Consider the following 26,578-nt stretch of genomic DNA (forward strand, 5'->3'; position numbering starts at 1 on the left):
GATAATCCGGCCCACTCGAGGGCTAGCAATATCCTGGGCTAAATAGAAGGAAGAGGTGGCACAGAATCTTCCCTTGAGAAGCAGCGGCCACAAGTAAAGCACCTCCCGGGTGGCCTAAGGTCGGTGGCTCGCCAACCTGAAGGGCTGCTTTCCTTCCTCAGCCTAACGCAACGCAAGCCCTCCTAGCCGCGCGCCGGGGAAGACACGTGCTGCCAACCGTCCAGGCTAGGCCTCCGCGCCCCGTTGCTTAGAAGCGCTCGCAGAGCTTGGAGAACGGCGCGCGGGGCTGTTTTTCCACTTCGGTGGGTGCGCTTTTCCTCCCGTTGGTTGTAAGCATGCCCTCCTAGATCGGGTTTTTCTGGTGCCCAGCTGTTCTCTTTTTCAGATTTGCTCTTTATTCCCAACTGAGCTGAACAGATTTTTCTACCTAATACTTTCCCATGGTGTGTTTGAGATTTGTGTTATTTTTTTTCTTTATACCTTTTTTCCTTTGCCCAAACTTTGCAAAATAGCCAATTTTTGGAGGGAGTTGTGAACCAGGCAAATTTTCTGATACTTAAAGTGTGATCTGGAAATACCTTTCAGCTGCAAAGAATATCTGTCTCTCAAATGCTTCTTCCACTGCCAAAAAAGGGGGATGCTAAAGATTGTTCCAATTATCACACAATTGCTTTCATCCCTCACTTCAGCAAGATTCTGCTTAAAATGATTCAACAATGTCTAGCACCAATCATCAAAAGAATTACCAGATGTCCAAGCCAGCTTCCAAAGGGGGGGTTGTCGTGGCACCTGTGACCATATTGCGAATCTGTGCTGGATAATGGAAAAAACTTGTGAATAACAAAGATCATTTACATGTGCTTCATCAACTATAAGAAACTTCATTTGTGTTGATCATGTGAAGCTATGGAGAGTTCTCTAAGTCCTGAAGGTACCAATGCATCTTGTCAAGTTGGTGCAATCACTGTACACAAATAAGGAGGTCACTGTGCAAACACTATATTGAGACACCGGTTTGGTTTAAGATAAAGGTGTGCAGCAAGGTTACATTCTCTCCCCTTTCTTATTCAACTTGTATCCCAAAATGATAATGAGTTAAGTTAGATCTTGAGAATCAAAAAACAGAGTAAAGATTGGTGGAAGAAACATTAACAGTGTTGGATATGCTGATGATACAACTCTCAGAAACAGAAAGACATGGAACATCTGATCAAGAAAGAAAGTGAGAATTTTGATCTGTTTCTGAACTTCAAAAAGACCAAGCTCATGATCACTGCAAGGAATGGAAACAAAATAGAAATTGACGGTGAACAGATAGAATGCATAGAAAAATTCACTTTCCTAGTATTGCAGATAGCTCAAAGTGGTGAATCCAGCCCAGAAATAAAATATCTGATTGCACTGGATCGCATAGCAGAAATGAACATGAATCAAATATGAAAAAGCAAGGATATCAACCTGGCAACTAAATGTAGGTTAATCAATACTTTGTGTTCCCCATAGCTACCCTATGGTTGTAAAAGCTGGACTAAGCAGGATAGGAAAAAAAAATGACTCATTTGAGCTTTGGTGCTAGAGAAGGCTCCTGCATATTCCTTGGGCAGCACAGGGACTATCGTGAAAGTACTGAAACATATAACTCCAGACATGTCATTAGAAGATAAAAATCATGAAACTGCATTTTGCTTATTTTGGCCATGTCCTATGGGGGAATTCACTGGGGAAAGCAATTAGGCTTGGAAAAACTATTGGCAAAAGAAAACCAGGCGTTCAAAGAACATGGTGGCTAGACATCATTAAAGCCCACGCCAGCCAAAGCATAGAAAAACTCAATTAATGCCAGATCAGAAGATGTGGAAGAAGCTAGCCTATAGAATTGCCACGAATCAGACAAGACTGAATGGATAACATCATCAACAACAACATTTAAGATAGAAGTACCATGACATCTGCATACAACAAAGTTGCAATATGTGTTTTTGTTTGTTAGTTTTGGAGGTTGATAGTCTAATTGATTTTTTTTTTGCCATACGTGGACTTACGTACAGATTAAACAGTAAGGAGGCTAAAATACATCCCTGCCTCATTCCTCTGTCGTTGGAATCTCATTAGTATGCTGCCTGTGCATACTACATCAAACTTAGATTCTAGAATTCTTATAAGCAATAATAACCGTCTGTCAATGGCAGTATTCATATCAGGCCCAAGTCCAGAGATGACACTGTGAAGTCCAGTTGAGCCCAATCCTTTACACCTGCTTACGCATAATGGACAAAATCTATTTGCTTACACCTAATGGACAAAATCTTGCCAAACTAAAGCTATAACTTTCTAACCTACTAGGCATATCCTGAGAGATTCTAGGCTATATTGAATCCTTTCCTCCCTCCAACATCCAATCTAGGACTGCATAGTCTCTTAATTTGGGTCTCTTTTTGGGAGACTTCTGTGCTGCCAAAACTCTCCCCTACTACTCCTGCAGATGCACTTTCTATTACAATTCATAAACTTAATCCATAGCCGTGCTCTGGAAACTAGATCAAATATGGACCTAAAATCAATACATGCAGCATATAATATTGAACCTGCTTTATATGTGCATTGTTTCAGTCAGGTGTTGAAGTATAAGGACATGTCCATAGATAGAATGCCTGCTCCTAAAGCCTGTTTGCTCATCTGACAATATGTGCTATAGGTTGATTTAGTCAACTAATTTATTGTCTTAAGTGTCTGCTATAGAGCCTGCTTATTATAGTTGAAAGGCCAATAAGGCTAATTAGACAGATCTTGGGTGCCCTTTATAGAAATGTGCACTACATTAAGGCTAACCTTTAGTCTTTTGGGATTTACACAGTGCAATCAATATAGATAAATAGGGAAACAAAAACTGGGGCCCATTATTCCAAATTATTGTGTAATGTTTCAGGAATAATAAAGTCATTGCCTGGAGATTTACCAGACTTTAGCTGATTTATAAGTATTTTTATTTCAGCACTTAAAACTGGAGCCTAATAAGGGAGCAGGTTAGCATTTACATTTGACTCAAATTTAGGAGATTCTTATTGTGAAGACGATGCTATAAAGTTGTCCTCCCATGCAGATTCAGGTAAGAACAGGTGGGAAAATGAAAGTGACGTATCAATTGGATAAAAAGCTATTAGGCACAAGAATATAATGGGATTTCTGGCTTGAAATGCTGTTATCAATTGCTGAGTGTTCAGCTGGGTTCTCTATATAATTTGATTTTCTACTCAGTTTATTTTTGGTCTGAAACCATTCCATGTTAAACCAGGGCTCAGAAAGATAAACCTTGCTCTCATTTTTTTTTTTCTTTTCCTTGCTGTCTAGATGGAGAACATTGGCTGGCTAAAATAACTAATTCAGTTGGGTGAGTGCAGAAGAGAATTCCCAGACTTCTTTTTAACTATAAAATTACAGTGCTGTTCCAGACAGAAGCAGCTGAAAAGTTTGTTCATTGAATTGCTGAGTCCATTTGACAGTCCATTTCCAAAACTGGAGTAGATTGTGTATCTAGAAAACAGTTGTTGAAAAGTTTTATAATAGTGATACCAGAAGATGATCTCTGTCAGGCCAATTAAGTAGAAAATGGTTTTATACAAGTTATTGAATTTGATAAGATTAAAGTCTAATCAATTAAGGAAAGTCTTGAAACACAGTGGGACAATTTGTCTGAGAAATCATTGCTGATAGATCCATTCAAAAGATATAAATGTAGTTGGCTAACTATAATAAACACAATCTTGCAATCCACTTTTGAATATTTAGATTACTGGGTTGATACATAGGAAATTATAATTAGTTTGTAGGTATTGATGGAACTGAATAAAAAGTGTCTCATCGCTAACCCAAACCAATGTTTTTAGGTTATCCGAAACTATTACATAAACAGAGGGATTATTAAGCATAAAGGTACTTTTGTATGTTTCAAGTTTGGCCCATAAGCTGTTTAATTGGAACCTGTTTTGAGCCAGGTAGAAGGTAGAATTTGACCATTAGTAATACATTATGAAGTTTTAACTGCACAGATGTTGTATAGCAAGCACCCCACTGGGTCTAACTATAATGCTTGAACATAGGTCAGTTGAAATCTGTATGCTTAGGTGTGGTGGAATCCCTAGGTAGAATGGAGGAGGAGTAAAAAGGCTGGTTAATTTACAGTCGCTTCATGGGAGGAAGAGGCCAGACTCCTGAAACCTTTATCTCCTGTTCTCAAGAAAATGCAGTTAGTCTAGCGAGATTCTTGTAATTAGGAGAACAACATTAAATTACTTTGACCAGAGTTATTCTGATTGCTTTTGCCTGACATTAAGCTACCACATAATCTGTCTCATCCTGCTCCGGGAACTGCTGCAAACATCTATACCTACTTATTAAAAAAGATGTTATTTAGCCAGGTTTCTTGAAGCTGAAGTATTCAAATTCAGCAACATATTTCATGAAAGTCTAAAAGGGAAATATGTGATTTTTAAACTTTATATTCTAAAATTCAGGATAGTAGATTATAAATCCCTTTAATAGATTAAATTGGGCTCTTCAATATATATATTTATATTAAGACACTTGGCTATATCTGGATATTTTTTAAGATGTTTTGGAGAAACCATCACAAATTGCTTGCTCAAAAATAAAAAGCCATACTGTTGAGATTAATAGTCAAGAACAGGTTTTTTTCCCAATTTAGTTTTATTTTCTAAGAAAAGACTTATTTCATAGAAAGGATATCCTGCTCCCAAAATAACTTTAAATACATTATTCTGAAATTAATTAATTGATTTTCCATAGACAGGTCATATCCAAGTAATTTTTCTTCCAAATATATGCATATAGTGTTACGAGATAAACCCCCACCCCCACCCATCATTCCTTAAAAAATATTCTTATTCTTCTGGTTAGCTCACAAACCTTTAGTCTTTATTACATACACAGATAATCAGTCTTCCAGAGATTCACAGCCATGTACCTCATTATTCCATCATACAAATACTATGAATTCCCAAACTGGCATTGGCATTTTAAAGTCCCTTTCCCAATTTTAGCCCAAAAGCTCCAATCTTTGACTTGTACCACATTTTTTTTTCTTCAGTGTTCTGAGTCCATGGAGTTGTAAGATCTTTTCTTTGGCAAAGAAAAGGAGGATGGTAGCTTTGCTGCTTTCCAGTTTTTTTAAAAAAAAAAGTTTTAAAAGTTTTTAAGATTTTAAATAAAAAGGCACAGCTAACTTGAGAAGCATCAAGAAGTTTGGGATTGCAATAAAAACATTTCTCTTTTAATATAAAAGGACTTATTTCTGAGTAAACTTGTAGGATTACATTCTGATCTCTATTGAATAATTCACACTGGACCATCTCTCACAAATTTGCATTAGGATGCAAAATCAATTGAAAGAATTGCAGGGCTATGTTTTTAGTTTTAATCTGATAACATAAACGCTCTTACTGCACTGTGATAGATGCTGTAAGAAAAACATTTGAAATAGGGAAATTTATATGTAACCATCACTATACCTGCCTTTCTGCGATTTTAGTACACTGACCATAAAGGATCCAGGAGAATAAAGTTCCACATGAGATCTACACATGGGCAATTATCCATGTTAACATGCAAAAATCAGAGCATGAAGAAATGTGTAACCACCTGGGTGATGCTAAAGACAAATAAATGAAGCTTTTGGAAAATAAGCATGGCAATGCAATTGTCATGTCAGAAGTAAAGTCTCATTGAGTTATTTGATCTTAATCCCAAATACACAGATTATAGCCAACAGCCAATGAAATAATAAAAAAATATTCATAACATAGTTTTCATTTTGCACACAATTGTGTGACAGGTATTAATTTCCAAAATGAGCTTCACATATCTTCTGAAATCAGAATGTTAGATATATTATTGTTTCCATATTTTTGCAGTTACCTTTTGCATAATGTATTCTTTAACATTGTCCCAGCCAATATGGGATGAAGTTAAAATATAGATGGGCAAAAATTCGGGTTAGGATGAAATTTCTAATGTATTCTCATGACCAAAACTTTTAGTTGTATTCCATGTTAATACATTTGAAATAGCTGCCAACTTTAGCAAAGTATCCAACATTTTCACAAATAACTATCATTTCCGCTTTTACTGTCTGTCGTCATTTCAATATGATTGAAGGCTGGATTGTCAGTTCCTTCATTGCATGGTGTGCAATTCAAAACTTTTTTATCTTCCTGGAAAACAAAATATATGTTTAGAATAAATGTAATAAAGAACAATAAATGTAATAATAAATGTAACAGCTCAGTAAATAGATGTGATTTTGCTTAGTGACAAAATAATAGTAATATTATACCAGGCAAATTATCCTGGGGAAGAGGTTCCTGGTGGAGAAGAAAAACTCCTATAGCTATCTGGGTATCAAACCATGCAGGGATTTAAGGATTAATAGCATGATACTGAATTGTACTCAAGAAGGGACCAATTATTTATTTATTAGATTTTTACCCTACCTTTATTTTTTTTATATAAATAATTCAAAGCAATGAACATACCTAATCCTCCTGCCTTCTTCTATTTTCTCCACAACAACAACCTTATGAGGTGGGTTGGATAGTCCAGTTAGCTTTCATGCCTAAAATAGGACTAGAAATCACCATCTCATGAATTCTAGGCCAGCACCTTAACCACTAGACCAAACTGGCGCTCCTTATATTACAAAATTACTTAGTTCCTCAATGATACTTAAAAATGACCAGTGTGCCACACCTTATGAATAAACAGTTTGGTTAAGGTACCAGGCTAGAAAGTGGAAGACCATGAGCTCTCATCCTGCCTTCGCCATGAAAGACAGTTGGGTGACCTTGAGCTAATCAGTCTCTCTCAGCCCAACTTACATCACAGGGTTGTTGCTGTGGGGATAAGAGCAGGAGAAAGATATGTTGGATATGTTCACTTCCCTTGAATTACTTGTAAAAAAAAGTAATAAAAGCAGGATACAAGTAAATAAAAAATAAAATGAGGTGCTCATGAGAGTTTATATTTAATCATAAACAAAACAGAATTTAAAAATAATTTAGAGATTTGGGGAATTGTGCTTTTTATTTCTTAATAATCCCCTGAGTGATCAGATAGTTTTGAGAAGGTTCCAGCATTCTTCTTAAATGCCCAAGTCACAGTGGTGGTCCAGGAATATTTACCTGCTTGGGTCAATACATTAGCTGCATTGGCTAGTGAAAAACAACATTTGATCATGTCATTCAGTGACAATTGCAGCATTAGATTATTGCAATGTGTATTTATTCTATCAGGTGGTCAGTGAAAACAGTCTGTTCTTTCTATTTAACATATCTGTTTATCTGCTGCCAAGTGTAAATAAGACAAATGGAGCATCCTCATAGGCTTTCAATTTCTGTACTGAAACCAAAAACCTAGATACAGATACCAACAAAAAGTCTAAATCCTAAATATCTCAAAGATAGGCCCTACTTCTTGGTTATTACCAAGTTGGTGGGGAGGTGGAGGTAGGGTGGTGTGGGTTTCTGTGCTATGGATTTTTAATTTTTTAAGCAGCCCAGAATTACTCTATGTGAGTTGGGGCAGCCATATAAATTTGTTCAATAAATAAATAAATTTCAAATAAATTTTGAAACAGGGTCCTAATTGAGATATGATAAACTGAAAGCTAGTATCTTACCAAGAAAAATACAAAATTCCAATGCCCACCCCCACCCCTTTCTTTGGAACACCATCCTTTTGGAAGTTTAGAAGGGACAAGATTTCCAAAAGTCTTTCCTTGAATAAAGTTATGTATAAACAATTCCCTCACTAATGTTAGCTTTCAGATAGGAATGCTAAATTTTTCACATACTTAATAAAAGATAACCAATAAAGAAATGGTAATTAATAATATAATTGCAAATTATTTCAGCTTTTCAGAATCAATTTTATTGTAAATAAATTTTTATAAGTTATAAGTTAATCAAGAGTTTCATTTTTAAGATATAGTGCCTAAAAAGAGTTGTTTCTGACTTTGGGTTGGTTTAGACAATGTTATAAAAAAGATTTCTGTTTGTAAAAGAAAGCACTGTGCAAAAATGTCTATAGCCTAACTCATGGAGCCAGGCTTTGATCATCTAACATTTTGACAAACTGTGGATCTCTTGAGTGGAATAATTTCTGGGACGGCTTTTTAGTGCTCATATATAGCAGAGAATGTAATAAAAATTTCCACTTGCCAGATTTGTCCATCCAGGTAAGAGTATTAATATCTGGAAAATGGTGGGTATGATGTGAAAAATCAAAGCCCTACCATTTTTGTACTTGCATGCAATGTCAGTACATGTACAAAAGAGGTAGAGTTTAGATCATTATATTATACCTTCCATTTTGCAGATTTTGACCTTCCTCCTTGGAAATCATTATAGTAGCAGAATCTGATAAAGGACTCTTCTGTTATATCCTTAGTGCCTTCAGCACTATAACAAAAGCTAGTTAAGAATTAGGTACTTTTAAGATTGAGAACTTCTTCAATACTGATTTTCTTTTTCTATGTAATAATATTTCATAGCCGGAAAAGTATAATAATGATCAAATTTACTTTCCCACAGGTTATCAACATATAAAATTTACTATTTATATGCTAGATTCGGTACAAATTTAAACAAATTTATTAATCTACTGCTTCTTGGAACTATAAAGTTATATAGAAAGGCAAAAGTGGGGTGACTATTTAAAGCTGCAGAATTTATCTAATATTTAAAATACTGTTTCATAATATCTGAATTATATGTAGCATATGAAATGTCTTCATAAAGACATTAAATCTTTTCTGTGGTGAGATTAAAGTACATAGTTGGCTGTTCAAAGAAAATTGTGACCAATATCATTTATAATATGTATATCCCTATTAAACATATTTCATGACTCAATGTCATTCTGACAGTAGCCAATTATTTATTCAGATAACAATCAAGAGTAATATTGATGGAGTAAATATTGAGGGCAAAAAGAACTGATAACAGCAAAACCATATCATAGAAATAAATCATAATAATGTAGACCTCTGCAATGGATTGTACTTGGACCTATCTTTGAAGATAATATGAAAACTTAATTTAATCAAATATAATGATTATCTGACTAATTAGGGGACAAATCTATCCAATTATGTGACGAGTGTGTCAATAGGTGTACTGTTTCTGTGCTCAATTCAAAACACTGGTTTGTTCAAAGCACTTCAAGCACTAAATGGATTGAAGTTGGAGTATCTAATAGATCCCTCTTCTTATATACTGTAGTGTGGACCCCTCTGTCATTTTTGGACTTTTTGTTTCTTTGCAATCCTTATCTGTCTGGAGTCAAATAAAATAATGTATACATACTTGTTTCAATTTACCACGTGAGAAATTACAAAAAAGATCCTCTTTTTTGAGTAAGAATATTTTGTCCACATTCTGCTTAAGTCCTCCTGAAAAACATTTATGTGGTTAGTTAAAATATATTCACACACAGTTTAGAATTTGTATAATTAAATCATTATTTATGTAAAACAGTAACACTAGTATTAACATGAGGTGGCATGAGATGGTGTGTAATCACTTTCTAATTTTTCTAACTTGTTTTTACTTCTGTTTTTAACTTGGTTTTTGCGTATGTCTTTTTTATATGGTTGTATGGCTTTATTTGTAAACTGCCCAGAATCACTTCAGAGAGATGATCAGTATGTAAATTTGATAAATTTATTTTTTTATTTATTTTATTTTATTTTTGAATTTGTATACCGCCCTTCTCCCTGAGGACTCAGGGCGGTGAACAGCCAGATAAAAACATCAAATACAAATATTAAAACACATTTAAAAATATATATAGATTTGGCCCCATTAATTAAAACGATAAGCAAAACAGAACAATTAAAAAAACCCTTAAAAAGAAATTAAGCCAGCCCGGCTTGTTGAAAAAAGAAAGTTTTAAGGGCACGGCGGAAGGCACTGAGGTCATGGATTCTCCTTATCTCAGGGGGCAACTGATTCCAGAGGGTAGGTGCCCCCACAGAGAAGGCCCTCCCCCTGGGGGTCACCAGCCTGCATTGTTTGGCTGATGGCACCCCGAGGAGGCCCTCTCTGTGGGAGCGCACGGGTCGGTGGGAGGTCGTCGGTGGCAGTAGGCGGTCTCGAAGATAGCTAGGCCCTATGCCATGGAGCGCTTTAAAGGTGATAACCAACACCTTGAAGCGCACCCGGAAGACCACCGGGAGCCAGTGCAGTTCACGCAGGAGCGGTGTTACATGGGAGCGCCACGCTGCTCCCGTCACTACCCGCGCTGCTGCGTTCTGGACCAGTTGGAGCCTCCAGGTGCTCTTCAAGGGGAGCCCCATGTAGAGAGCATTGCAGTAATCAAGGCGAGAGGTTACGAGGGCATGAGTGACTGTGCACAAGGAATCCCGATCAAGAAAGGGCCGCAACTGGCGGATCAGGCGAACCTGATAAAAGGTCCCCCTGGTTACAGCCGTCAGATGTTCCTCCAAGGACAGCTGCGTATCCAGGAGGACTCCCAGATTGCGAGCCCTCTCTGTGGGGGCCAAAGACTCACCCCCAATAGTCAGTGATGGAGTCAACTGACCATATCGGGATGCCGGGAACCACAGCCACTCAGTCTTGGAAGGGTTGAGCTTGAGCCTGTTCCTCCCCATCCAGGTCCGTACAGCCTCCAGGCACTGGGACATCACTTCAAGGGCATCGTTGGGGTGGCCTGGGGTGGAGATGTACAGCTGAGTATCATCAGCGTACTGATGGTATCTCACCCCAAAGCCACAGATGATCTCGCCCAGCGGCTTCACATAAATGTTGAACAGGAGGGGCGAGAGGACCGACCCCTGAGGCACTCCACATATAAGAGGCCTCGAGGTCGACCTCTGCCCCCCTGCCAACACAAACTGCGACCGGTGAAAGGAGGAGAACCACCGTAACACGGTGCCCCCCATCCCCAACTCTTCCAACCGGTGCAGCATGATACCATGGTCGATGGTATCAAAAGCCGCTGAGAGGTCTAACAGGACCAGAACAGAGGAGCAACCCCTGTCCCGAGCCCTCCAGAGATCATCAACCAACGCGACCAATGCCGTTTCCGTGCTGTGCCTAGGCCTGAAACCAGACTGGAACGGATCCAGATAGGATATTTCCTCCAGGAATTGCGGGAACTGTCGCGCGACCACACTCTCAACAACCTTCGCCAGAAAGCGAAGGTTGGAGACAGGACGGTAGTTGGCCAATATTGCCGGATCCAGGGACGGCTTCTTGAGGAGAGGCCTCACCACCGCCTCTTTCAAGGCCGTGGGGAAGTAACCCTCACTCAACGAAGCGTTGATAACACCCTGGAGCCAGCCTCGTGTAACCTCCCGGGAGGCCAGTACCAACCAGGAGGGACACGGGTCCAGTAAACATGTGGCCGCACTAAGTCTCCCCAAAATCCTGTCCACATCATCGGGAGTCACAGCATCAAACTCCTCCCAGATAACATTCTCAAGACTATTCCTCGTCACCCTGCACTGATCTACCCAGTCAGAGTCCAAGTCCCCCCGGATCTGAGCGATTTTGTCATGCAGGTATTGTCCGAAATCCTCCGCCCTGCCTTCCAAATGAATAAATAAACAATGTTTCTTGAATTGTACAGTTTATTTATTCATTATTACAAATCTATATCCTACCTATTTACTTCAGTTAAACATATCCAAGTTGAGTTAAATCATTGAATCTATAAAGACATCAAGGTAATAATAAGAAACTTCATATAAAATAGTGCAAGCGTAAGATAAAAGGTCATGCTTTTTGACATAGAAGAACCATGTGAACTGGGATGTTTAGAGGTTTATTTATTTATTTAGATGTTTTTAAAATCCTACCTTTATTATTTTTATAAATAATTTAAAGTGATGAACATACCTAATACTTCTTCCTCCTCCTATTTTCCCCACAACAATAACCCTGTGAGGTACGATGAGCAGAGGAAGAAAAATAGAAAGAGACAGACAGAGAGAGATTGACCAAAGTCTATCAAACACTTCCTAAATCAGTCTTCTCCAACCTATGTTACACCACAGCCAGACTGGAAATTCTGGGAATAGTCTATAACACACGGAAGGTGACAGGTTGGAAAAGACTCCTCCACATAATCTAAAAAAGAAGGAATTTACAGGACAGCAATCATTCTTTAGATGTTCTAGCTCTAAATTGTTTAAAGATGTACAAATAACAAATTCAAATTGTGTAGGAAATGAGCACAATTTACATCACAGTACATTTGTATGCAGTCATCAATCATCTGAATCAGATGTTATTCAAGCAACCTCCATGTTGGAGAGAGACTGACTGAGCCAGAAAGAAGAGTCAAGCAGGGAATCCCTAGTGCAGTCCTCCCCCCCACCCTGGGGCATGTCCCACTACTGGGCCTTAAGCCGTTTGTAACAATGGTGGGTTGCTACTGGTTCGCCCCGGATCGGGTGAACCGGTAGTGGCGGTGGGAGGCTCTGCCTACCTGCCTGGACGCTTCTGCGCATGCACACCCACATGTGAATCCACAAGTGAATCGGTAGCGACTGGTTTTGAACCCCGCCCCTGGTTTGGAACTGGGTCATGGAGGTGTTGAGCGACTGCGGGCATGCATCCCGACTTGCACAGGCAGCAGGCGAGCACATGCGCTCACACAGAACTATCCCCCCTCCCCCCCGCTGGTGAGCAAAACTGGAAAAGTGGGGAAGTCTGCCCTAGTAGACACATGAGGACACAACTTCCCTTGAATCAGGGGTGAAATCTAAAATTTGTTACTACTGGTTCTGTGGGCATGGCTTGGTGGTGGGGTATGTGACTGGGTGGGCGTTGCCAACTTTTTTTTTTTTTTACTTTTAAAAGCATTTTTTTCTACAACCTTAAGAGGTTGCAGAAAAAAATGCTTTTAGAAGCCTCTGACGATCAGGCAAGTCAGCTGGGATCGCCAGAGGCTTTTCAAGGCATTTTTTTTCCTACAACCTCTTTGGCTGAGGAGGTTGCAGAAAAAATGCTTTGAAAAGCCTCTGACGATCCCAGCTGAGCCGCGCGATCATCAGAGGCTTTTTTTTTTACTTTTAAAAGCATTTTTTTTCAGCCGAAGAGGTTGTAGAAAAAATGCTTTTAAAAATAAAAAAAACAGCATCTGATGATCGCACGGTTCAGCTGGGCATGGGGGGGGGCGCAGGGATTTTTGCTACCGGTTTTCTGAACCACCCACCGCCATCGCTACCGGATCAGGTGATCCGGTCCGAACCGGGAGCATTTCACCCCTGCCTTGAATGCTACTGAACTTTATCTACTCTCACCCAGGTACAAACCATCAGTCAGAAGATTCCTGTGTATAGGCTTTAGTAATAAAAGAAATTGTTGTGCAATAAGAAATCCAATTGTTCTAAATCAATGTATATTATTTTAATGAATAAGATACTTTATTTGCCTAGGCTCTGAAATATGGACAGACTTTTATTATAGAAGAAGGAAAAAATGTAAATTAAAAGATTAATATTATAAATAAACCAAAAATTAAAACTCAATTCCCAATAGATATTTAATTTTAGATTCTAAAAATCCAGGTATTGATGCAATTTCAAAGCAGAAACCTAATCCTTACATCTTGATATTATAAAGTTAGATATGATTTTATGTAGAGCAGGGTTTGCATTATGGTCTTCTAGAAATAAATCTATACTGGAATAAAAGCAAAAATAGAGGAATCATTAATTACCTGTCAAAAGGCTAATGACTATTCCCACACCAACTGTAACCAGAGTTCCAAGTGGGCTTAAATACAGATAGGATAAGGAATACAAAGAATCTGCCAGGACGGGTCTAGAGGGGCAAAAATAGAATTTTTTGATGTACTTCCACAATTCATATGAAATCTCACAATGACAATGTTATATTAAATGTAAATATTTAAAACAGTTTAGCAAAGCAGTAATGCAGTCATAATGAGAAGCTCTTGCTGTCTTCATTCATACAAAGAAAACAGTCTTGTGCCCGCAACAGTATTGTGTATGCACAAAGCAGGCAGAGGTTTCATTGCAACAGCATAAAGTTCTTTTTGTCATTCTGCTTGACTTTGGCCACTCTTGTGCACACTCTTGATTACAGTCACAGATTACTCAAAAGTGAGTCTAGACTTTCAAGCTAAGGGAAAACCAAAGCAAAGTAGGTGCTTTTCTTCTCTGTATCTGAATATGATACATAGATTAAAAGCAGTCACAATAAAAACATAATCCCAGATTTGTTCTAATTATATCTACCGTAACTAAAGATTTGACTTCAGGTCTTTAGAACATGATGTTTCTCTGCAAGAGACACACTATGGTGGCCAGGTTTACCTAACATATTAAACATGTTAGTTTATTTGATTTTGACTGTGTGTAATATATTCAGTCATGGAAATGTGGCAATCATAGTTAATGGCAAATATATAACATAACATAAGCAATTGTGGCTTAGTGAATCATGGTTAAACAAATAATGGCTTCACACAATCAATAGGAATGGAAATGAACAATTATCACATTCTCTGCATGTGATGTGCAAAGTGTTACGGTATCCTGTAAACATGAACAGAGAAATGAATATTTGAGTGGGTCTCAAATCCTACTATGCAAAAAATAACAACATTAGTTAGAAATAAAAGACTTACTGTGCCTGGCATAATTAAATGTTACATATTAAGTGGATGGTTAATAAATTTGGCATATACCTCTCACTATTTTCAGTGGTGAAAGCTGGCAGCTCTGTGGAAGCCATTGCATAAACATCTGTGCTTAGGCTGCTGATGTTACAGCCTGTAACTGAAAGATTTAATGGCAGGGTCCTTAATGATGGCGGTTTATAAATCTGAGATCCAATTCCAACCCAAAGAGTAAGAAAAAATCCACAGATGAGACCTATAAATGCACCCTATAAAACAAGAAATAGAATCTGATCACATTTAAAAGAAAAGTACAGGTGAAAGGAAGAAATCCCACTGTAATTTCTGAACATTGTACTTTTAGTAATGTAACAGATGTTACATTAGTTATTTAGGATTGTGTATACTACTTTCCTAACTTAAAGCAGCCACAGAACTTTTTAATATAATTTAGAACTCCAGAAAGAGAAGTATCTCCAAGTCATCCTGTTGATATTATTTCTGAGATAAACATTATGCCTCTACAGTACACCAAAACTAAAAGAAAGCTAAAGTTTACCGAAATCCTTGCAATTCACCATGGTTTGAATCAATACATTTAATAGCTTCAAATACATTTGACTAATTTGTTTTTTGCAAGGAGACTGAGGAACGTCTTGAATAAGAAGATGGGGCAATAATTAAATAAATAGTAAACAGAAGATTGTCTTACCATAGCGTTGACAAATGGAAAAAGGATTCCCAAGGAAAAGAGTCCTAGGAGAGGCCCACCAATCATGCCAAAAATGGTCAACGCTGCCTAAGGAAAACATTAAATTATACATTTGAAAGATTAAAATCTACAAACAGTGCTAAATAGCTTCATTTTCATTTCATGTTAAAATGAAAAGACAATATTTATTTACAATACACTTATCCATTTCTGCTGGGAAAAAAATCAGAACCACAATAGTGGTTATTTGTTAGAATATTTCCTAATCGATGTCTTGCAGATATGTTGGGACTCAAGAATGTTCAGCCAGCATAGCTATTAACAAATACGCTGTAGGTAGGCATTTAGGAAACTGTGATCCTCTCCAGCACATGTGTAGGACACCAGATAGGCAATAGTATATTAACTTACAAATAGGAAACACTATATATTAAGATACTGCACAATTAGTAATAGGAAAGGGTGATGAGAAGGTATAGTTAATCCTTTCTCTCAGTGGTGGGTTTCAAAAATGTTTACTACTGGTTCTGTGGGTGTGGCTTGGTGGGCATGGCATGGCTTGGTGGGCGTGGCTTGGTGGGGAAGGATACTGCAAAATCTCCATTCCCTCCCCAATCCAGGGGAAGGTTACTGCAAAATTCCCATTTCCTCCCGATCAGCTGGGACTTAGGAGGCAGAGAATAGATGGGGACGGAGCCAGCCAGAATGTTCACTACCGGTTCTCCGAACTACTCAAAATTTCCACTACTGGTTCTCCAGAACTGGTCAGAACCTGCTGAAACCCACCTCTGCTTTCCTTGCAAATCATTTCCCCACTTCAAATTGCCCATGATGAATTGGTTGGGTTCTGATTTTTCAAACTAGAGGTAAATATAATTGAAAGGAACATGCCTTGGAAAGCAGAAATGACCTATGAGGAAACTATTCCCTTCCTTTATATTTTCTCTGCATCATTTGCTTCACCTTAAAACAGCTTTTAAAACAATAATGCATATAAACACAGACAGACACAAATAGAGGAAAAGGAAAGAAGAAAGAAAAACAAATAATTTTATGCTGACTTTTAGTTGATTTTTACTGACTTTTATTTGTAAATGTCTTATTGACACATCACATGTTTGTGCTGCACTCTTACACGGCACTTATCCTGTGCTCATGCTGAATCAATTCACTACAGGATGAAGGCCTCTTCAATTAAGATTATTGACTGCATTGACTTACACTATTGAGGTTCATTCAATGCTAATACTACAATTAAAGTAAGTCCAAAGTATAAAAAAGAAGAATCCATTGAAAGGAATAAGGGTTGCTTTGTTTTCCAGAGAGATTTCTTGACAAAGAAATTATTAAAGATACCTGTAATAATCCTCCTAGAACTGATGCCAAAGCAGCCATAGCAATGCACACAGCACCATAAAATAAACCTATGTGGATAATGCACACAAAGAGGTCAAATAACAGTTTGTCAACAACAACAACAACAACAGCAATAACAACAGCAATAACAACAATAATAACAATGTCAAATTTGGCTGACTGTGCAACCAATCATAATAATATGCTTTTTTCACCGTACAGACTTGTTCTTTAAGCATATAGCCATTTAGCTTATATAAATCACTACAAAATAATAGCTAATATATATTAAAAATAGTAATTGTAAGTTTTAATATTTAATAAACCACTTTAAAAACCAATTAAACACTATCCTCCTTAAGATAACTTAAATTTAAAATAAATATTAATATATACTTACTCATTCCCATAGAAATCCAAGACAATTTAATTTCAGTTAACGTGAAATAAGGTTTAATGAGGTCCTCTACAGTCACAGCAGCTAAAGCATTGATGCTAGAGGAGACTGTACTAAGGTGGGTAAAATAGAAATCATGTAATTTCATATCAATTTAAAGGTGTATTTCATTTGCAATCAAATAGTTACTATAGTGCTTATTATTTATGCTGTTAAAGTTAAGCAGCTCCTACAATAATTGAAGGACATTAGTTTTTCAAATAGTTTTATCTATTATTTAGAAAAAAAGCCCGTAATTTAAACACTCTCCATTCTGTTCAAAGACATTCCTAATGAAACCTTAAAGAAACCAGTCTCTATAATAAAAAAATTATTGACCTATTATAACATACTGTATGTTATAATAAACCATGATTAGAATATACCACAATGGATTATGCTAAAAAAAAAGCACATTTTGGTTTAGCATAATGTACCAATCCAGTGACTTTCATTTCTCTGCAAAATTTTCCTAAGTTTGCTTTTCTTTTTATTTACTAATATTATTGTTACTAAAAGTTGTTAGTTAAAACATTTTAAGACAAAGAGCAATAGTATTCCCATAAAATACAGTTACACGTTCAATCTAACATACTAATAAAGTATGTGCTCTCAGCTCACATTTAGATGAATTAATATCTGAATCACTTAAAATAATTGTATAAACAGTGAAGCTGTGCTACATAATCCTATATGCAGAACTGGGATGAGTGGCTGTATAGATGGTTTTAAGGGGGAAATATATACATCTGTTTACTTGGAAATCCCATTCAAATACAACCATACATCTTTGTTAAGAAATAAGACTCCTTGAGTTCAATGGGTATGCCACTGCATTTGTTATAATGTTGCTATTGTCATTTGATTCCATTGAAACCTCCCCAACTTCTCTGTCTACTGAATTTTGAATCGACTTACCTTAAAGTTCCACTATAAGCACAAGCAACAAAAAGGCCTGTCATTCCTGGAAACTCTTGTAGAATTTCCAATACCAGATAAGGCATGAGCTGAAAAATGCAAATATCACGTATATTTTATACTTTTATTTTTATGTGTGGTTTTTCTCTTACATTCTTCTGCCTCACTTACAATAAAAAATAAATACTTTTACGTGCTAAAAGTATGTGTAAAATAATCTTTCAAACTGCTTTTTTTTAAATGTAAGGTAAATTTGTGGTTCAAAATTGGCATAAAAATACAACATTAATTTAATTCTTCAATTATGCATGGCATCCTTTGGGAGACATTATCCAAAAATGTAATGTTATTAATTCTTTAACTGTTTCCTTCAAAAAGGGTTTCTTATAATTGTTCCTAGTAACTGCCTGTAATTAAATCATATCCCAAAAGCAAACTGAAAATGATAGCCCTGATGTTTATTTAGCATTAATTAAGAATGTTTTAATACTAAACCTGGTCTGGTGCTTCCACACATTTTGCTGTCCATGGGTCACAGTCCTTAAAAATAGAGTACATTACTAATCCACATAACACTGCACATGAAAGAATTATCCAGAGTCCCACAAGGTTTAAATAAAGAGATCTATGAGGAAACAAACAAGAGGTTTTTTTTTTTACTTTGTATAGAAATATCATATTTTTTTTAGTATTATATAAGTACGCATTGCATTGTATTGTACCTGCATTCATTTCTTCTTTCGCAGGAAAAGAAAAAGTCTCTGTTAGATAGGAACGTACTGGTTTATTTGGCTTAAAAAGTTGTGCAAATATTCCAGCAAATGTAAACAGTTACATACATGTAAAAATCACTATCTGACTTGCCAGGATTTCAGGAGGTTTTCCCCACATGAATTAAAACAACTCTTCCTGGTGTTTAATTATTTTTATAAGGATTTAAAACATTGTAATATTCTTATTATTGTAAACGTACCCCAAGTGTAAGATGTTAGAAAAATATGGAGACAAATAAATGAATAATCGAATAGAATTGAATTTTTTATTGGCCAAGTGTGATTGGACACACAAGAATGTGCATCATATTGGACAGTATGACATATTATTTTGGACTGCCTTCAGGTCATTTTGAAAATTTAAAATACAGTTGCCAAGAAGTAAGGAATATAATCTGTTAGAACTAATTTCCAAACACCATGCAAATGCTGCTCTTTTTTAATTGTTATCACACTGTCAGCAGATCCCTTGAACAGCAAAATTAGTTCTTTGCTTAAAACACAGATTGGATATTTAATCTCCAATGTCTATGTCAACAGTTAATTATGCCCTTCATAAGGACATTCTTTACACATACATAAATGGATAATAAATCAGACAGAGTTTACAAAATCAAAGTTCCATACCTGTTTGAGATTTTAATAATATTGGTAATAAATAATTTGATAATTGATCATTATAGTTATGGTTTATGCCCTTCAAGGGAATGTCATAGGTAATGCTAAATTCATTGTTACTAAAGTTTTGCATTTAAAAAAGGCTATAATGCATACTACATTATAAGTATTCAAGTTGTATCATTATTGGACACTGATGTTGAGAATGCAATTTAAATTAAAATCCTTAAGCAAACAAACAGAACGTTAACTTACAATTTTGCTTGAAATTTGCTTTTGCAGGAAAGATATCGCTGAACTTGAGACTGATTTACTGCATATATACCAAGCCAGGTAAAAGTTCCACCTATAACAATTGTCCAGAATGTATGCCTTTGCAAAGGATTAGGATTGAAGCTATATTGAATAAAAATGCATTTTATAGTATTAGCTAACTGATCATATGTCTATTAAACACTGCTTTATGTTTTCTTTCAATGAATATTTCTCAAGCTTAATTTGAAAACATATTAAGAAATGTTAAATATTAAGTAGAGGTATTGAGAGCATGGAACAATTTTAAAAACTTATCATATAGAGGTAGTTCTCCCGATACAAAAGGTCAATTAACGAATGTTCAAAATTATTACACATACTTCAAACCACTCTGTTTTAAAGTTATGATGGCTCCAGTGCCCCCGTGGTCATTCACCCTTATGACCGACCCTGGGAACGCTGCAGCACCTCACCACCTGTCTCCCTTCCCTCCCTCCTGCCATGATATGACTCTGCAGCTCTTGAGCCTGCTCCCAATGCCTCCTGGAAGCAGCTGTCATTTTCAGAGCTCTGACAATTCCTTGCAGAAAATGACACTGCCTTTGGAGCTTTCTGCCCTGGTCAGCTGGCCATTGTGAGACTGCAAACTTCTCCTGGCACTTGCTAGTCTTTGGGTAACCAGACCCTGCATGCTAAGGTAGCAGCTTCAGGCCAAGCTTCCCAAAACCTTTCCCTTACTTTAACCCCCTCTTTCCTCCAGAAAGGGGGTTCCTCTCCTCTTCTTTATTTTTTCAATAAATAAAGTACACACACAAAAAAAAAAGCTAGGAGGGACAGAATTGTTAATCTTTCTCCACTCCTCCCAGTGATAAAACTAAACTTGTCTGCCTTCCAATTTCTATCCCTTTTTGAAAAGCTTACCTTGATTCCAGGCTGAAGAGTAGAGGAAAGGAAGCAAGCAAGCAAGCAAAGAAACTCTTTCTGCAGCTTTTTGCCTTGAGCAAAAATAGTCAGCTCAGAAAGTATAGCCATCTATGAGACAGAAGCGAGATCCTTACAAAGCTTTTAGCTGTTTGTCTGATTGCTTGTAGGACCCAGCTAGACTCTAAGAGTTTCTTTGCTTGCTTGCTTCCTTTCCTCTGTTCCTCTAGTCTGATTTCCTAAGGCTAGAAAAAGCCAGGTGAAATTTGCAGTCTCCTAATGGCCAGCTGATAGGGCAGAAAGCTCTAAAAGGTTAGGGAACTGGTCCTTTTTTGCTCCAGAAAGGCAGGGGCATTTTGTCAAGAGAAGGGACAGTGGCAGAACCAGGAAAGGCAGGCATGTCCAGCGTTTTTCTTCTCCATTGTTTGTCGCTAGCAGGACAGTCAATTGTGCAGTGAGGCAAGGGTGGGAGCCTCCCAAGGGGCTGAGATATCTCAGGGGGTAAGAGAGGCCTTGGGAGTCCCAAGGCAGATGGCTTGTGCCTGCACTAGGCCTCCCAGGATCTGCCCCACCCCTGAGGCACCCCTTGCTCCACTTAATGACCCATACATTTGATTAATGAATACCTTGGGTAGAGCAGGGATGGTTGGTCGTTGCTTGAGGCAGATCATTTAATATTTATTCCAACCTCCGACCCTAATGGACAAGCTTCATTACGAGTAATAACTTGAGCCTCCATGTACATCATTATTAATTTTGTCACTGAAGATGCAAAGATTTCTTATGAATAAATTCTAACATTGTATTAAAAATGTTTAAGCTCACACAAAATTGGACATCCAATCTGTTTTTTTCCATCTTTTGTGACCTACAGTATTGTAGTCTTCTTTATTATCTGTACTATTTTGGATTCTTCCAACAAACAAAAGCATGTGTGAGATACATCCTACAATAGGTAGGTAAGCTTTTTACTTTATGAAAGTCTTTTTAAATCTGTACTTGTTCCCTCTCTCTCTCTCTCTCTCTCTCTCTCTCTCTCTCTCTCTCTCTCTCTCTCTCTCTCTCTCTCTCTCTCTCTCTCTCTCTCTCTTCTCTCTCTCTCCCTCTCATTTATTTGACTTATATCCTGCCTTCCCATCAAAGCAATTTACTTGGAGATCTCTTTTTATTTCATCTCCCCCATTATAACTTTATGAAAAAGTTTGAGCAGAGAAAAAGTGAGTAATTCAATGTTACACAGTGATTTTTCATTAATGAGATCTTCCTGATCCTAATCCAATAATTTAAGCATTCTGATCAGTAGATATAGAATCAGCCTTATTCTATATCTATTACTGGAAAATATCATTTGTTTGATATAAATGGTTCAAATTAACTACATAACAAATAATATATATTTGAAAGTTTCTTCTCCAGCTCAAATAAATTAAATACTTACTCCCAGAATGTTAATCTTCTTCCATCATACGCATCATTTATTATATTTCCAAACCCCTCTTGTACTATCATACCACGTATAATCACAGATAAAAATCCAGCAATCATGATTGAAGCTTGAAAAACATCTGTCCAAATCACTGCTTTTAGTCCACCCTGGATGGATAAGAAAAGACATAGATTAAAATACAAGGCAACTAACTAATATTAAAAGAAATATAATAGTCATTGGAGTCTAAGACATTCAGTGTATGTCATACAAATATCTTCACTTAATGCAGGTAAAAAGTAGTCCTTGACTTACAACTGTTCATTTAGTGACTGTTCAAAGTTACAAAGGCACCAACAATCATCTTATTAACTTAACAACTGCAGTGATTCACTTAACAATTGTGGCAAAAAAGATAATAAAATGGAGCAAAATTCACTTAACAAATGTCTCACTTAGCAACAGAAATGTTGGGCTCAATTGTGATTGTAAGTTGAGGACTATCTGTACTTAAAATAATAGAATATACAGTAATGAATTTGTTCAATTAAGTGTTTAAGCTTTGCAGTTTTAGCAATTTTCAAAATAATTGCAGACTTACCAATGTGCAGTAGAAAGTACAGACTATTCCTGTTCCAACAACTGCACCCCATAAATCAATTCCTGTAACTAGAGAAGAAAAAGTACAAAATATTTTTTAAAAATAAAAATAGCAGAAAATGATTAATTCAAAAATGATTAATTCAAAGCATATTCAACATAATTTTAAAAATTAACTGATTTGGGATTCCAATATGTTCTTGAATAGAAAACTCTCCTGGAATAATGCAGATAATCTAAATCTGCAAACAAAAGTAAAACTCAACTAAAGAGTGAGTCTAATCATTTTCTTGTTGCAAGATTGATATGTATATACCAGGGGTGGGTTTCACGTACCTTTACTACCGGTTCGCAACGGGATCGCGTGCGCGCACTCGCTTCTGCACATACGTAGATCGCTTGTGATGATGTCAGGGTCAGTGGGCGGAGCCTCCCGCCAGTTTTACTACCGGTTCTATAGAACCGGTCCGAACCGGGGGCAACCCACCACTGGTATAATATACATGTTTATTATATATGTATTATTGAAGGCTATTATAAAAGTAATGTAGAATATAAATATTTAGTTTTTTGTGAAAAAAATAAGAATGAAAATCATAACAGAAATATGCATTGTATTGCAAATATAACACACAAGATTAATTGTGAATTGATCACATTTTTTAAAGAATTAATTGTACAGGTAGTTCTCAACTTACAACCATTCATTTAGTGGACTGTTCGAAGTTACAATGGCATTGAAAAAAATGATTTATGACCATTTTTTATATGACTGTTGTAGCATTCCCATAATCATGTCATCAAAATTCAGATGCTTGGAAACTTGTTCATATTTATGATGTTACAGTGTCCCAGGGTCATGTGATCATCTTTAGCAACCTTCTGACAAGCAAAGTCAATGGGGAAGCCAGATTCATTTTATAACTGTGTTACTAATTTAACTACTGCAGCAACTCACTTAACAACTGTGGCAAGAAAAGTTGTAAAACTCACTTGACAGCTGTCTTGCTGAACAACAGAAATGTTGGGATCAATTGTGGTCATAAGTCGAGGATTACCTCTAATACTTTTATAATGCATGTGAATCTTTGTTTAATATTTAGAATTGATTAACCCTAAGCTATTTACAGCTGAGTAGCATAATTTAGTTATATCACTTTTCAACATTATTATACCTACTGTTCTGATATTGCAACTTGAGTTATATAAACGTGTTCAGAATTAACAGATAGTCAAAAAAATCTCAAAATTGTTCTGCATTAATTTTATTTTATTTTTTTAGTTACCTTGATATAAAGCTAAGGCTGGAGCATAAATGACAATTCCAGTGTAAAGTACCTGAAAAATAAACAAACAATGCAGATTGCTCATCTTGGCCTTCCAAGAACTCTTTGGAAACAGTACAGTACTGAATTGCATGGTGAATTAAATCCAAACAATATAAGACAGACAGACATGTTGATAAAAGTGACAGGTTTCAATAATATTTATACAAAATACCAATAAAATAAGAATAGTTTTCATTTTTAGAATCAATAAATAAGAAGCTATCATAATCATGATAAAATGCAGAACATTATTGTCTGGAACAGGCAAAGTAACAGTAACAGTAATTACTTGTAAGCAATTCAGAGTCACTTGTAAAGTGAGATGGGTGACCTATAAATTTGATCAATTAAATAAAGAAACAAGTTAATTCTCCGGTGTGCCAGAGAATTTTTAGGATAATGAAAAATTTAATGGAGTAGAAGATGACTGAAGACACCCTTAAATTATTTTAGATTTGAATCCAAGGTATATTCCAATGAAAGGACTAAATGGCAAATATACCACTTTATAGGAAATAAAGAAGTTTGTAAATATCAGTAAAACATTTTCCTGTTCAAAATGTTTAGTTCAAAACTGTTTAGTATATTTATTTAAACATCTATTACAACTTAAATAAGCAATCAAACACTCTTTGTCATTGGGGAATGGAGGTTTTCCTTACTTCGTACTTCAGTTTAGTCCATATAAAACAATATAGTTCATAACTACATATCTGTTTTTAAAAACCAACTTTATTTTACACTATTATTTACACTACATTAAACTTCTTAGTTATGTAATCTACTGCAGAGCTATTAAATATTAAAATTTAGCTATAGCAATAACAATAGCACTTAGACTTATATATGGCCCCATAGTGCTTTACTAATGCTCTCTGGGCAGTTTATAATATGAGCATATTGCCCCCAACAATCTGGGTCCTCATTTTGCCAACCTTGGAAAGATGGCAGGCTGAGTCAATTCACTTTAGAAATCTCATAATTAAGAAAAGTATAAAATTAATTTTCCTACCGTTAGTATAATGAAGAGTCCTGTTCCACACAGACGCAGCTGTTTATTAAACCGCATTTCTAGGTACTGTAACAAACAAATATTTTGTAACATTTGTGTAACTTTGAAGAAAGAATTAACATTTTCCTGAAGAATTATTATTTTAGAGTTGTCTAACTCTTTAATCTTGTTTTGTTCTGCCCACCTTTATCATTCTATACTGTTTATATAAATCTACATTCCTCATCAAGCTTTATTCTATACATAATTGTTTTGTTGCATCTACTACAAGGTTTCACAATTATTATTATCCAGTAAGACTTGTGTGTTGAGTCACAGATAATTCCATTTCATAAAATGAAACAATCACTTCAGTCTAGGGGGCTATATGACAAGGAAGCAGACTCATTTGCCAGAAGCTGTTCTGTGCTCTCTAAACCAATGCTAGCAATGTTTAAAGTGTGCAACTTTTAAGATGTGTGGATGCATGCTGGTTGAGGAATTCTAGGAGTTGACATCCACCTATCAAGTTGTTGAAACTACTTTTCATGCCTGCTGGGATCACATGGTAATGGGAGATTCATCAGCAGAGTCCAAGTCTATAGGACAAGCTGCAGAGCGTTTTCAACTCTTTCCAACTGACACCTCCTAGTTGAAAATGAGTGATGGAATGGGGAAAACAATACGACAGTAATTGTTTATGTACAATTACTAGGATGTGGATAAAACAATAGTCCGCAGCCAAGGAGAAACGAGCGAGTGCCTCTCCAGAAAGCAAGTATGAGCGGAGGTAAGGCTAGCCGATCGCTCCTTCCCTCCCTACCTCGTAGGTGCTGGTGATTTTCAGGCGGTAGAAGACGGGCAAGAAGATCTCCGCGCTTATAACCGCCATCAACGCGTAGGCGATGGCGAAGAGGCTAAACATGCTCCCGAAGCGGTAGATTTCGGCGGGGGTGCCTAGTACCGTCACGGCCGACATGAAGCTGGCCGTTAAGGAGAGCGCCACGGGAAGAGCTGACATGCTGCGGCCCCCCATCAAAAAGGCTTCGCGGCTCCTCTGGCCACCGCCCGCGAAGGCGTAATATACACCGATGGCCGCGGAGATAAACAGCATGATCCCGAAGACCACATAGTCCCAAACGGAGAACCCTCCGATTTTTCTGCAGGTGACCATGGCTGAGCTCCGTGCGCCTCAGTGGCGCTCTGGACCGCCGGCTTCGCTTCCTCGCTCAGAGCGCGCTTTGACTTGTCACAAAGCCCGGCAAAACTCGGCGCGCTCTGCGGAGGAGACGGCCGCTTCACCGGCAACCTTCGCTTCGCACAACTTCAGAAACTGCTGCTGTTCTCCTTCGGGACGAAGCTGCTCCTTTCTGGACGGGTTCCACTGGCTGGCGCTCGTCCCTCGTCCCTTGCTCGGCGGGCGCCCAACAATAAGTAATGCCGATGTTGATGCCTGACGCCTTTCCCGCCTGCTGTCTTTGACGCGATTGGAAACCAAACCTACTGAGCGAGCTCCTCTCTCTAGTGCTTTGAGGAGGAGGCACTTAATGGATAGGCTC

General features: G+C 37.1%; 1 protein-coding gene across 1 annotated transcript; it reads right to left on the bottom strand.

The window, feature by feature from the left end:
• Positions 1-6,113: 6,113 nt before the first annotated feature.
• Positions 6,114-26,193, bottom strand: LOC139319082 (sodium-coupled monocarboxylate transporter 1-like). Its single transcript, XM_070946741.1, has 15 exons — positions 25,843-26,193; positions 25,041-25,106; positions 23,987-24,038; positions 22,702-22,769; positions 22,113-22,267; positions 19,754-19,894; positions 18,603-18,732; positions 18,108-18,196; positions 17,154-17,263; positions 16,754-16,821; positions 15,398-15,484; positions 14,755-14,954; positions 13,762-13,865; positions 9,378-9,463; positions 6,114-6,227 (listed from the first exon to the last, which is right to left on the bottom strand). The coding sequence occupies exons 1-15, from the start codon at positions 26,191-26,193 to the stop codon at positions 6,114-6,116; spliced, it is 1,821 nt and encodes a 606-aa protein (XP_070802842.1).
• Positions 26,194-26,578: the final 385 nt, after the last annotated feature.

This window comes from Pituophis catenifer, unplaced genomic scaffold (assembly GCF_029215685.1).
Source record: "Pituophis catenifer annectens isolate HBS135680 unplaced genomic scaffold, rPitCat1.0.hap2 SCAF_7, whole genome shotgun sequence".
NCBI lineage: Eukaryota > Metazoa > Chordata > Lepidosauria > Squamata > Colubridae > Pituophis > Pituophis catenifer.